The 14,042-nt window shown below is 44.8% G+C and overlaps 1 protein-coding gene across 1 annotated transcript in view; it reads left to right on the top strand.

The window, feature by feature from the left end:
* Positions 1-11,517: 11,517 nt before the first annotated feature.
* Positions 11,518-14,042, top strand: part of LOC126254673 (inverted formin-2-like) — a 467,725-nt gene continuing 465,200 nt past the window's right edge. Inside the window, exon 1 of the mRNA XM_049955332.1 lies at positions 11,518-11,681. Coding sequence (XP_049811289.1) covers positions 11,617-11,681 — 65 coding nt within the window. The 5' untranslated portion in view covers positions 11,518-11,616. The remainder of the gene's footprint in view (positions 11,682-14,042) is intronic.

Here is a 14,042-nt window from a genome sequence, read left to right as displayed (position 1 = left end):
TGGAAACAGCCAAGGGTACACACGCTGATACGACCCCGTTCACCAGAACAAAGAAACGAAACGTTGTCGAAAATACCATGTGGAACTGCAAAACTATATTAAGTGGGTGACTAGGCAGAACTCTACCTTGTTTACATCAGCGTACTGTTCTGAAGGAGTTTCCTAAAATTTTGAAATTACGGACGTAATTCAAATTTGCTCTTTCACATGAACAAGTACTAGACTGGCTTACTCAAGACAACAGCTCTTTTTTTTCATCTTAGCGGAGTTTATATTTGTTATAGTGGAAAATGCGTACGTTCATTTTACCCCTAACATAATGCTATCAGCGACTTGGCTCAGATGCTGCATACAGAGTTCAAGAACAGAGATGCCAAAAGTTGAACGTGGCATTTTTTCACAAAACTTGTCTTCAGTGCTATTGCATGCTCGGTGCTCTGTTGCATGTCCTTAGACTTGTTCCAAGTCCCAAATTATAGAGAAAGTTATTCAAACATTGTTTACTACATGGCTCCTGGTGTTTTTGTCAAGCGGTTCCGTCTGGAAAATGGTTCAAATGGCTCTGAGCACTATGGGACTTAACATCTGAGGTCATCACTCCCCTAGACTTAGAACTACTTAAAACTGACTAACCTAAGGACATCACACAAATCCATGCCCGAGGCAGGATTCGAACCTGTGACAGTAGCGGTCGCGCTGTTCCAGACTGAAGCGCCTAGAACCGCTCGGCCACAACGGCCGGCTTCCGTCTGGAGTCTGGAGTTTAGTGTACCAAGGTTTCCTGAGACAGTTTCAAGGGACAACTCACAACCTTTTGGTGAGCGGACACAGTTTTTTGAGCTGCAACAGAGATTTTGCAATTACAGAGAAACGAATAAATGTAAGCAAGACCTTTGTTCTGCAAGATTTACACAAGATTGTTCGGTCAGCTGAGGCTGTCAACCGATTCCACGTAAATGCAATGCTTCTCTGATTTTGAAGATGCTGCTCAAACATTGTCTGAAAAGGTGTTTAACATCTCCCAGTGCAGTATGATTAAAGTGTCTCGTGCTCTTCCATGTCGGGCAGCTGTTAAAAATTATCACACTGAAACACAAGAATAGCAAACTGTCACTATATTCAAAAGACGAAAGGCCCTGGCGGATTTGACATGCCGTACTTCATCTGAGAGGCCAGCCACGTTTATCAGCTGCAAAAGAGAATTGTTCACGGTGTTGTCATTTCTTTCTCAACAGAATAGGGAGCTCTACAGAAGCCAATAGACGCGCAAAAACACCGCACTTCGTTTCCACAGAAATAAATGAAATTGCTGGCGTCAATTAAACTTCTCAAAGTCCGTCACGAATGTCACCTCATACGTCCGAAACGCGAGTGCATTGCCTCAACAATTCCGTGGATACCGGAGTTGCTATCATACGTTTATACGTAAAAGACCATGCGGAGTTCATCGTTTGACAGTCGCGTAGGTAGGGCATTACAAAACATTTTGATCTCTGAAAATGAGATGGAAACCATATTGGATGGCTGGGTAAGCAACTTTTCCTTATTTTGTTTCGTTACTACTTGGACATCTAGGTCTCCAACAAGAAAACAAACATATAGTTTGTCCGTTAAGAACAAAGCAATGTTTAATAGCTCATTTACTTCTGTTATTGTTCTGTGCAGTACGCCATACTTCCAGCAAAATATGCTAGTTCTTTTAAAGGTGCATGTAAAATAATGTATTAGTGTGTCACCTCTGTTTGGATACATTTTTATAAGATGCGGAATAACTTTGGCAAACTGAATCTTCTTTTTCAAGTTTCGAATGTTGAGACTCCTGTAATTGGACCCCAGGCCGAATTGCTCAGAATCGGCATATATACCCAGTACCAGAGGTGGAAACAAGCACTACACTGACGGAAAACACAGAAAATCTAAATCCGGATGACTCGAAGGAGATGTGAAGCGTTGTCCTCCCAAATGCAAGTCCAGTGGCTCAATCACTGCAACAAGCCACTCTGTTAGAATGGAGGAGGCTATCTGCACAGAATAAGTAGCAGTGCGTAACTGCATATTACCTCAGTGTATCACCTATCGCTGTTAATATTGTTCCATAATTTAAGATTTGTAAACACCTAAAATTCACTGAGAATTTAAAATTGTTTGACAGACAGATTCAAATCCAGGAGTCATATGATGACTTATTTGGTATGAGCGTTGACAGTAAAAATCAAAGATTCGGCGTCGATTACGGATTCGCCTCTCTTTTCTAATGTCATTAAGTTTCACAACACTGCAGAGTGAAAATTCCATTCTGGAATCTGTTGTGACAAACATTTGTGTGGTATCAACCACGACTTCGATTATAGATGGTACTCGTTTTCGCGTATGCTATAATAATGGAACTCAAATATAACTTAACCGTCAAATTCGGTCACTCTCGCACTGCACACGACAAATTTCTAGAAATAGTAGCTTGTGTTCCAGAAAAAAATTTAAAAAAATTACGACTTTTCACTGAAATAAACATGTATTTGTGAAAAGTGGAACAGATCTGTCTCCCCATACTACGATAGTCAGATGATGGCCTCAATGTTCAGTGTGTGCCCAGGATCTGATTTCGGAGCAGAACAACTGAGATGTCGGTTGTGTGTCGGAAGATTCACCGTGAATCAAGCTTCTGTATGCGAGAATTCTGATCAAGTTCAAAGGCACGTAACTTCAATAGCTAGACACACACATAAACCGTGGCGTGACCGAGTTCATTGTCGCACGAGTGAAACCATAATTCATGATGTTATACAAAGTACAGCAGAAAGCGGAACATATAAAGTCAGGAAGTTCCTCCACATACCGTTTTCTCTCTACACTTAAGTGATTTTTACGATATTGCAGCGCCTGTGTTGTTACGAAGTACGCTGCAAAGTTCCTTCCCGGTCCGGCACGAATTTTCTTTGTAGTCATTCCAATACACAGCTGATGATCGTCCGTATAGCAACTGTGAATATATTTCATGTGTCAGTGCTATTTCTCGCCTGTTTTTCGTAGAAAAACTTCGTTGCGCGAAACTGATTAATATCATTTTTAATAGGTAACGGCCTATTTGTTACTGTATAACTCGTGGCCGGCCGGAGTGGCCGAGGGATAGGTTCGAATCCTGCCTCGGGCATGGATGTGTGTGATGTCCTGAGGTTAGTTAGGTTTAAGTAGCTCTAAGTTCTAGGGGACTGATGACCTCAGACGTTAAGTCCCATAGCGCTCAGAGCCATTTGAACCATAACTCGTGGTTCTCCGGGGCTTTCAGTGTTTATTGAAAGCATAAAATTCATTAATACATCAAGACTGATAAGTTTCTCTTTTAGGGACCTTTTCAGATGATACTAGCTTCCTGGTATCATTACTTATCACGGCCATAATATACCAATATATTTCAGTTTTTGAAAAACCTTATAACTACGTCGCGACCATTGCTTTAAGGTTTAACAACTTTATAGCAGTTAGTTAACAACATTATAGCTGTTACGAAGCATAGGACACGTGTAGATAAGCAACCAAGGACTGTTTCTTTCATTTTGCCAGTGCAGAAACGCTCTAGAGAGAGTATAGCTATTATTTCTGGTCACTGTTATAATCTTTTGCAGCAATTTATGATGCACCTTAGATGGTCACTTGTTCGCTCTTAGTGATCCGCATCATCAAACCCTGAACTAAAACTTTCGCACCTACGTGGGGACTATTGATCGACTCATTAGCTTCTTGCGTAAACCTCGCAGATTCGTCTATGAGCCTTACCTACTGCCGTATTTAGAGCGATCAAATAACGAAACATTCCCTGACGATGCACACGTGTGGCGGCCTTTACGATGCCGCTCATGTTTATAAACACCTGCCGTCTCCATTATACACAGCTCCAAATAAGAGTATATTTACAGTCGAAACAGCAGCTTTGGCAAGGTCAAAGTCAAATGGCAGCCTAGTCGCCGTGCAGCCAGGATTTATTAACGCATCTTCTTTTCCGTATCATGTATCTCAGAATAGATGTCTGTCCTTAAATATCACGTGGAGCGGGATCTGTTGTACGCAATATGAAATGGTATTAATTTTAATTTTAATAATGAACAGCCTCAGTTGCACCGTTTACCTAGAATCTACCTAGGTTTCAGTCGGGATAACCTAACCTTCTTCAGAATAACAGTATCTACCGTTTGACCCTATTGGACATCGTCAAGCTAAAACTACAAATCCATAAATTATCGTCAAACTTTAAAACTTATCTGGCACATTATAGAGTTCCAGTACAGCACTCGTGGCTGCCGCACAGTGGTCGCGAAGTAGGGCCGAGGCAGTGCCAGGTAAGTTTTACAGTTTGACAATAATTTATGGATTTGCAGTTTTAGCTTGACGATGTCCACTATGGGCAAACGGTAGATCTCTGTTATTCTGAAGAAGGTTGGGTTATCCCGACTGAAACCTAGGTAAATTCTAGGTAAACGGTGCAACTGAGACTGTTCGTAATTAAAGTTAATATTTATACCGTTGCTGACAGGGCCGCGAAATGTTGAAGATAATATGAAATCGAACTAGTGCGACTGCGTGACGCAGTCCTTAAGACTCTAAACTGTTTTTTACCTTCCACGATAGCTACTCATTGTTTGACTGGTGGCACGTTATTGGCTTAAAGGAAATAAGAAGGCATATAAAGTGGTTTATAGAAATTAGTGATACTGATAAAAGTAGCAATATGTGAGGAAAGTATACGAAAGACGAGTATGATGTTGAGAGAGCAGTGCTACCTGTAGCAACCACCAAATGCAAACCAGAGACACTGCTGTCTGCTTGGGGCGCTTACACACAGCGTGTAAGAGGCTAACAAGCAAGAGTGGCGCTGAGGGTGAGTCAGTGAGGGCAGACACGTAACGCAGCCAACTTGTGCCTCGACAATGATCAACTTTTTTTCTGGAATACTGCGATAGAAACCATACGCAAGTGTCGTGAATAAAGTAAGGGTATTCTTGGTACTCAAGCCATGCCATTTAGAGTAAAAGTTTCCAACTTTCGTCAGCTGTCTCTGCCACGTCAACTGGAATAAAACTGCTGACAGCCAAGCTTGGTATTTTTTCTGCTTATAACGGTGTTTATTTAAACTTAAAACAATGAAATATGTCAATAATGACGTGTCGTTAGAAAAAAAAATCTAGTTGAAAATTCAATATTAAGGGGACATCTGCCTGTGCTGGAACTGGCCACCTTCCAACTACCCCTCCTGCACGGCGGAGTCAACTTTGTATTTCCAAATGGAAACCTCCTCCTCCCCATTTTATTGTATGTTCGAATTCTACGTCAAAAGATACGTACGGTTTAGTTAAACCATTGTTTCCGTTCGTGATAGATGGAGCTGTAATCGACAGATTTGCAATTAAGAACCGACACATTTGAATCTAAATTTCATTTACGATGTAAATGCAAACCTTTGCTTTCTAACGGTTGATGTTTATCTTCAAGATTTTATTTAGATTTGCAAATTTGATAGTACGGTACAGATGGTTAGCCGTTTCACTGTCTTGTTAGACACTGATTTTAGCGTGATCCAGGTACAACGAATTGGATGTAATAGTTTCCTATTTCTTTTGGGATGCTTGATGTCGGTGAGTCCCGTTGCCACTCATTACTGGGGCGCTTGACATCGGTGGCTACTCTTGTCTCTCACCACTGAGGTGTTTCTTGCAGCCTCACCATAAATAAAAATCATTTCGATGTTGTCTTCAACAGATACAGCATCCACCAGGCCAGCTGTGATACAACAGGCTCCAGCGAGGAGTGGTGCCGAGGCGTTCGTGGTCGTGCTTATAAAGCCGTGTGGGACGCGAATGTTTGCACGATATGTGACATTCCTTGGTAGGTGCGCCTGTCACTGTTTACTTCTTGGAAATGGTTCAAATGGCTCTGAGCACTATGGGACTTAATTGCTGAGGTCATCAGTCCCCTAGAACTTAGGACTACTTAAACCTAACTAACCTAAGGACATCACACACATCCATGCCCGAGGCAGGATTCGAACCTGTGACCGTAGCGGTCGCGCGGTTCCAGACTGAAGCACCTAGAACCGCTCGGCCACTCCGGCCGGCTTACTTCTTGAAGATTTTACCTTATTACAGTGGTTGTGGTTTGTATTCCCTGGAAAACGAGTAGCGGCAAGCGTGAGAGTTAGGGTGGTTGGATGGAAGCACACACCAGAATCATCCAACCTGATGGCGGGGCCACCGAAATAACACTTTCAGATGGTTTTGGGACTCATCAGAAGCGACCCCGTATGGAACAGAAAACAGTGTTACCATGCAAGTGGTTTAGTTGCCAGCAACGTCATTGTTTAGCCACATTATTAGCACCGTGTAATCACATTTGCAACATTCAGGTAACGTTGAACCTCAGTATCAACCGTCAGAACACAAAGGCTTACATTTACATCGTAAATGACACGTACGAGCAGAATCAAATTCGTAGGTTCCTAGATGCAGAAACAGGCGATTACAGCGCCCTCTACCCCGAATGGAAAACCAACGGTTCGGCGTAACTTTTGGCGTAGAATCCGAAAATGCAATAAAAATGGGGGAGGGGTTACCGTTAGAGAATACAAAGTTGACCCACCCACGTAGGAGAGGTGTGGTTAGGAGGTGGCTAGTTGTAGCACAGACAGATGCCCCCTTCACTAATATTAATTTTTCACCGAGAACCTTTTTATAGATGCGTCGTTTTCGAGATATTTAGTTGTCTCAAGTTAAAATAGACATCCTGTAAAAGCGAAACTGCAGCGTATGGAATCTCTCAAAAGGAATGCCGAAGTGACACACAAGAATGCTTCTGGCAGCTCTCGCCTGCTGCGGGATTCAGTGAAGTCAGATCGCACCACACTGGCGTTGCCATTCCCTCTTCCTGACGACAATGGTAGAGACAGCTATCGGAAGCTCGAAGGTTTTATTAGAAATGATGAGTTTCCGAGAAGATTTTGTTTAGGCCATAGGCAAGTCGGGAGCAGGTCGTTAAAAGTTTGTCTTTCTGTTGTCTGTAGGAACATGTTGATCTCGGACATTAGGTGTCGAGACTGACGCATACTCGACGTTCCACCATAGACAGTAGCATGAATTTTTAGCCATCGGTTCGGCATCCAGGTGATTCAGCCAAGGACGGCCAAGGGTAAGAGGTTTGCTTATTCCGTTTGCTATTACGTACTCGAAGCCTTATGAGACAGACAACATGCCGACTGCGTTCTGCCTTTACTGCAACCACCGGAAGGATGTTGTCATGGTGTATTACGTGACAACCCCGTGCAGGTGAGGTGTGTGCGAGACGATCAGCTAAACCTGTATCGCATTCTGCTCGTTACTCTAGGAGGAGTTTGCAGCGGTCACGCCAGAAGGACGGACTGCAAAGTCAGCTGATAATCGGTCTGTTTACCATTGACTCCTGTGCTATACCACAAAGTGACAACGTCGTATTTTGAATGCTAGAAGTTGGGGTTCATCGTCATCCGTCGAAACATATGCGGAAGGGGAGGCAGGTTCTCCAAGTGGTAAACGCGGTTGTCTACGCACATACGTACATACGCAGAAGGCGAAAATACAAAGATATAAAAGAGCAGTGCATCGGCGGATGTGTCGCTAGCACTTAGGTGATTCGTGTGAAAGGGTTTCGGATGGGATTACGGCTGCATGTTGGAGAGTTATAGACTTTGAATGAGGATATTCAACATTCCGAGATCCAGTCTCAAGAATGTGCCGAGAATGCCAAATGTGAGACATTGCCTCTCAGAATGGACAACGCAGTGGCCGACGGCTTCACTTAACTACAGAGAGCAGCGGCATCTGCGTAGAGTTGTCACTGTTAAGAAACAAGCATCACTGCGTGAAATAGCCGCAGAAATCAGTGTCGGACGTCCGACGAATGTATCGGTTAGGACAGTGCGGCGAAATACGCCGTTAATGGGCTATGGTAGCAGACGACCGATGTGGCCGCCTTTGCGAACAGCACGACTTCGCCTGCAGCGCCTATCCTGGACTCGTGACCATATTGGTTGGATGACCATATTGGTTGGACTCTTAAACGACTGGAAAACCGTGGCGTCGAGAGCCGATTTCAGTTGGTGAGAGCTGGTGGTAGGGTTCGGGCATGGCGCAGATTTCACGAAGCCATGGACCCAAGTTTTCAACAAGGCACTGTGCAAGCTGGTGGTGGCTCCATAATGGACTGGGTTCTCCGGTGCAACTGAACCTTTCATTGACTGTAAATAGTTATGTTCGGCTATCTGGAGACCATTTGCAGCCATATACGGACACCATGTTGCCAAACAACAATGGAATTTGTATGGATATCAGGTCACCAGTCACCAGTCACTGGGCCACAGTTGTTCGCGATTGATTTGAAGAACATTTTGGACAAGTCGAGCGAATGATTTTGCCACCCAAACCGCCCGATATGAACACATCGAACATTTATCGGAGATAATCAAGAGCTCAGTTCGTGCACAAAATCACCCACTTGCAACACTTCCGCAATTATGGACGGCTGCAGTATCAGCATAGCTCAGTATTTCTGCATCGCGATTCCAACGACCTTTTGAGTCCATGCCACGTCGAGTTGCTGCTACACGCCGGGCAAAAGGAGGTCACCGAGCGAGGTGGCGCAGTGGTTAGACACTGGACTCGCATTCGGGAGGACGACGGTTTAATCCCGCGTCCGGCCATCCCGATTTAGGTTTTCCGTGATTTCCCTAAATCACTCCAGGTAAATGCCGGGATGGTTCCTCTGAAAGGGCACGGCCGACTTCTTTCCCCATCCTTCCCTAATCCGATGAGAGCGATGACCACGCTGTCTGGTCTCCTTCCCCAAACCAACCAACCAACCAAAAGGAGGTCAAACACGATATTAGGAGGTATCTCATGACTTTGTCATCACAGTGCATATTAGACACACACAGTGCTCATGTAAGTCGTAAGTGGATACAATAGGTGATTTTCCCCTGCAATACAATGCTCGAGCACACATGACTCTCCCCATAGTCACGCATCAGAAAACAGATGGGTCGTCATCTTGATATCCTGGACTGAATCCCGTAGCCTGCAGTGGTTTGCTCTCGAGAGGCGTGTTTTAAAACCTGGTCATATACACTCAGAGCATTTGGTGTATTTGGTTCAACGCATTTTATACGCCCATTAACTATTTTACCTGGCTCTATGTTTCCGAGCACAGGTCCAATCAAAGTAAGGCATGTGATAAAATTATGCACCTTTGTCTTCGCGGCAATTTTGTTTTGAAAGCCATGATTCCACTTGTCGTTCATATTCCAATGGTAGAAAACATACCGCTTTTCTCCGTGCGGTTCCTGCGTGCTTACGTCACGAAACGGAAAGAAGATGCCGGCCGCGGTGGCCGAGCGGTTCTAGGCGCTTCAGTCGGAAACCGCGCTACTGCTAAGGTCACAGGTTCGAATCCTGTCTCGGACATGGATGTGTGTGATATCCTTAGGTTAGCTAGGTTTAAGTAGTTCTAAGTCTAGGGGAGTGATGACTTCAGATGTTAAGTCCCATAGTGCTTAGAGCCATTTGGAAAGAAGATACAGATCAAGGTAGGGGTGTTTAGTTACGTTCTGATTCGGACAAAGACTTTGCCATAGATCAGTATGAGACTGAGACAGTTGTATGATTGTTACATTAGGTGTGTAACTCGACGAGCTTCTTAAACCTTGTTGTAAGTAATGAAGATTTAAAATTGTAATGAAAAGAAAAATACATACCGAAAATTGACGCCCAAATACAAAAGATGAGATCGACGAGAACGGTATAGAGCAAACTTAACAAGTCTAAGCATATCTGCGCAGCGCTACTTTCAGTGTTCATTACATCCAAAGACGATCAACTGAAGTGGATGTCTAAGGGACCGTCAAATGAAAACGAGACAGATGAAAAAACTGTTTATTATATCAAAAGTAATCCCCTTAATTGCTAATACATTTATCTCACTTCTGCAACGCAACTGAAACCACCTTGGCAACATGTGGGCAGGCGTAATCCTGCAACAAAATGACGCCGTCAGTCAACATTCCTGAGCGTTTGGGTTTTATGCCAAGCTTCAGTTTTCGCGAAGTGTCCACGTAACGCAATGGAATCCTGCAGTCAAAGAAAAAGGTCTTCATGACTTTTCCCTCTGTTGTTTCGACTATGCTGCAGTAGTTCCGCTGGGAAGCCCTTACACATCTTCTATACTGTCCTGGTGTCTCCCCATGCGGTTTCCATATGTTCGGAGCCCTGAAGAGACATAAGTGGCCGTTGACCTGGTTAGGACGAAGAGGTGTACGTCTGAGTACAATCACGGTTCCTTAGGCAAGTGCAAAAAATTTTCCATGGAGGCAATGACCGTCTTGTCCCACAGTGGGATAACGTATTGACTGTTGTGGTGATTATATTTGAAATAACGAACAGTTTACTAACTTTCTTTTCCATCTGTCTCCTTTTCATTAGACCGCCCCCTTGTATATAAGCGGAAACACTTTCAGCTTGGATCTCAAGAAAAACCTAGCTGCAAGAAACACACATTTACATCTATTTAAAACGCTATAAACATAATTACCACAGTTCTTACATCTTTACAAAGTATCAAATTAGGTCACTTCACAGCTAACGTAATTAAAATTTAGTAATTCATTAATTCTGCAACCAACGCAATAATTCCGGAAAGATATTTTCACTCTGCAGCGGAGAGTGCGCTAATGTGAAACTTCCTGACAGATTAAAACTGTGCCGGACCGAGACTCGAACTCGGGACCTTTGCCTTTCGCGGGCAAGAGCTCTACCATCTTTTTTTATCTCATTTTGTTCTATATGGTTCGTTGACTTTTTTTCGTGGCGGGCGTCGGATGACACTCGTTCATGTTGTTCGTTGATCCGTTCACTCAGTTTTTTATTACAGAGGGCAGCTAAACCCTCTGACCGAACACGCTGAGCTACCGTGCCGGCACCATCTGAGCTACCAAAGCACGACTCACGCCCCGTCCTCACAGCTTTAATTCCGCAGATTCGCAGGAGAGCTTCTGTGAAGTTTGGAAGGTAGGAGACGAGGTGCTGGCGGAATTAAAGCTGTGAGGACGGGGCGTGAGTCGTGCTTTGCTAGCTCAGATGGTAGAGCACTTGCCCGCGAAAGGCAAAGGTCTCGAGTTCGAGTCTCGGTCCGGCACACAGTTTTAATCTACCAGAAACTTCAACGCAGTAGTTGTATTTTGATACATAAATCGTTGATTACTTTTTCAGATTTCAGTACACATCTCAAAGCGATCGCGCAGGAAGTCTTCGGTAGTTGCTGGAATACTACCACACTGAGTTGTTTATTCTAGCCCAGTGCTGCCTGTCAGAGATGTGGAGACCGGCGTGTGTTGTAGTGTTGGCGCTCTGCTGTGCAGGTCCCCGCGGGATGAGCTCGCAGGAGCTGTGGACGCACGCGGTGGAGAAGAGCAGGCGCGGCCGCGGCGGGGGCGGCTGCGGGGGCGGCGCGCGCGGCCTGCGGAGGGCGAGCAGCAGCCAGCAGCTGCTGGCCGACCTGCGCCGCGGCGCCGACCTGTCGCGCTGGGAGCCCGAGCTCTGCATCCAGATGCTCAGCATCCCCGCCTCGCAGAACTACTCCGCCATCTGCAAGCTGCTCCAGAAGGCGCCTCAGTGAGTACCGCGCTCTGCGCCCAGCTGCACTCTGCCGCTCGCAGTACGACTGGCATTCGTTCTCCAGACTAGTGCTGCATATTCTGAATGTTAGTGAAAGCATATTGTAAATAGACGAATTGTCTCTGCATAGGTCCTACTGTAAAGCATTTTCTTTCAGCGCGGAAATTCTTCCAAAGGAATGTAAAAGCAAAATCACAATATTCCAGTAATATTTTAGAAGTTGATGGGTGCCTCGGGCGAATCCCATGGGTGCAGCGAGCAAACTTGAGGATCGCCGCTAGCGAGCTGATACATATTGTACTGTGTCAGATGCCGAGTTTTCTGTTCTCTTTAACTGACCGTCCCAAATCGGTATTAAATATGGACCTTTCTCAGTTGTTAAAGGTACAGCTTCTGAAATTTCGAATGCTGCCTAAGGGTCCGTGTAAAATCGTGGCCATGGTCGCTAGTGCAACAACGAGATGTTCCGCTCTGAGCTCCTGTTGAGAAAATGAGAGACATATCCATGCGTGTTATGAATTACAGTTCCCTGCCGCGTTTTCAGGTCTCTATTTTGTGGCTATCCTCAGGAACTATTGTATGGATTCTGATATCGTTTTACTAATAGATACTGGTTGAGAATGACGGTTGAAGTATATCATCCTTTTTTAAATAATAAAGAGATTGTAATACGAGTGGTATTATCTGTTCGATATTTAATTGAAGTTTAGAGTGATGTGTCAGGGCAATGATGGGAGCCACGAGTTCGTCAGGTAGAGTAGACGATATCTGATGAGAAAACCAGTAAAGCCACCGCAACTCCGGAGAGCAGCGAAATTCGACCAGTATACCCCATTATGTTTTTCCGTCTGTGTGAAGGATAACCTTTATCCGGTTTCCACTAATAAAGTGATCCACAATGAAGGTTTGTATATATCATTACATACTATAATTAAGTCGTCGTCCTGTAGATACTCTGTGCCAGTTGTGTGACTCCGCTATGGGTCGTTGGTACAACGTAAATCTAAATTACTCCCAAAAGAATATGCCTTCCTCCAAAACATGTATCTTTGTAGCTTACCTAACTCCATCGGTAGTTATATAATTTTAAGCATCGAATCCTCTTAGTTGTGTTACAGTATTCTGAAGATTTTCAATCCAAATAAACCAATGATCATCTTCAGTCCTCTGTGAGCCATTTCCAACTCCACGATTGCCGTTTTCGTACATACATAATTTGATTAGCATTAGTGTATCTATGTGATGCCAAAACATCTTTATTTCAGCTCAGCGAGTGGTGTAGAAGTCGGACTTGGGTATTAGAGAAGGATCCAGTTTAGTGCCAACCGCTGTTCAGTCCACAACCAATAGTCACTAGGCTGACGATGTCGACGTCACAGTAACGAAGACCCGTCACGTGACTGGCGTAGGGAACACCGAAAGTCGTCGAGAGCGCAATGTCAGTGTTGATAAACAGCTGCGAGGAGAATCTGCAGCTCGAAATGACATGTCTCGTCTTCCCATCCCTAACTGGCAATTTCAGAAGCAGATTTCGAATCTGGCGTTCATTGTGGTTCGGACGGAAATGAATATGATAATTAAATCAAGACCCTACGCTGTCGACAGGCGTTGATATACATCAAAGGGGACGATTGAAATGTGTGCCCCGACAGAGACTCGAACCCGGGATCTCCTGCTTGCGTAGCAGAGCTCTATCCATCTGAGCCACCGAGGGCACAGAGGATAGTGGGACTACAGGGATTTATCCCTTGCACGCTCCCCGTGAGACCCGCATTCCCAACTGTATGTCCACACACTACATTCGTAGTGCCCCTGCCCACTACTCATAACTCGCGGCAGACAATCTTACCGAGTCCACAGCTCGTGGTCGTGCGGTAGCGTTCTCGCTTCCCGCGCCCGGGTTCCCGGGTTCGATTCCCGGCGGGGTCAGGGATTTACTCTGCCTCGTGATGACTAGGTGTTGTGTGCTGTCCTTAGGTTAGTTAGGTTTAGGTAGTTCTAAGTTCTAGGGGACTGGTGACCATAGATGGTAAGTCCCATAGTGCTCAGAGCCATTTGAACCAATCTTACCGAGTCCCGTAAGAGTTCGGGCAATGCGTGTGCATCGGCACGGGGGAGGAGGTCAGGCCGGTTAGCCTGAACTATATGTGGAGATGTTATTTGTTATTTCGGACATCTCCATATGCAAATGAATATAGTCAAGAATATTACGTTGACTGCTGTGTACTGTAACCTCGATTCCCAAAGTGCCGGACTTTGACAGATAACACGGTAACTGCATACAATTATTAAGTGCAGCGTGTCATTCGCAAAGGGAAAAAAAGACAACTTCGACTAAATGAGAGAAGACGAAGAGCA

Source organism: Schistocerca nitens, chromosome 1, assembly GCF_023898315.1.
Source record: "Schistocerca nitens isolate TAMUIC-IGC-003100 chromosome 1, iqSchNite1.1, whole genome shotgun sequence".
In the NCBI taxonomy this organism is placed as follows: domain Eukaryota; kingdom Metazoa; phylum Arthropoda; class Insecta; order Orthoptera; family Acrididae; genus Schistocerca; species Schistocerca nitens.
The sequence above is the reverse complement of the archived record's forward strand: the minus strand, read 5'-3'. Positions and strand labels throughout refer to the sequence as shown.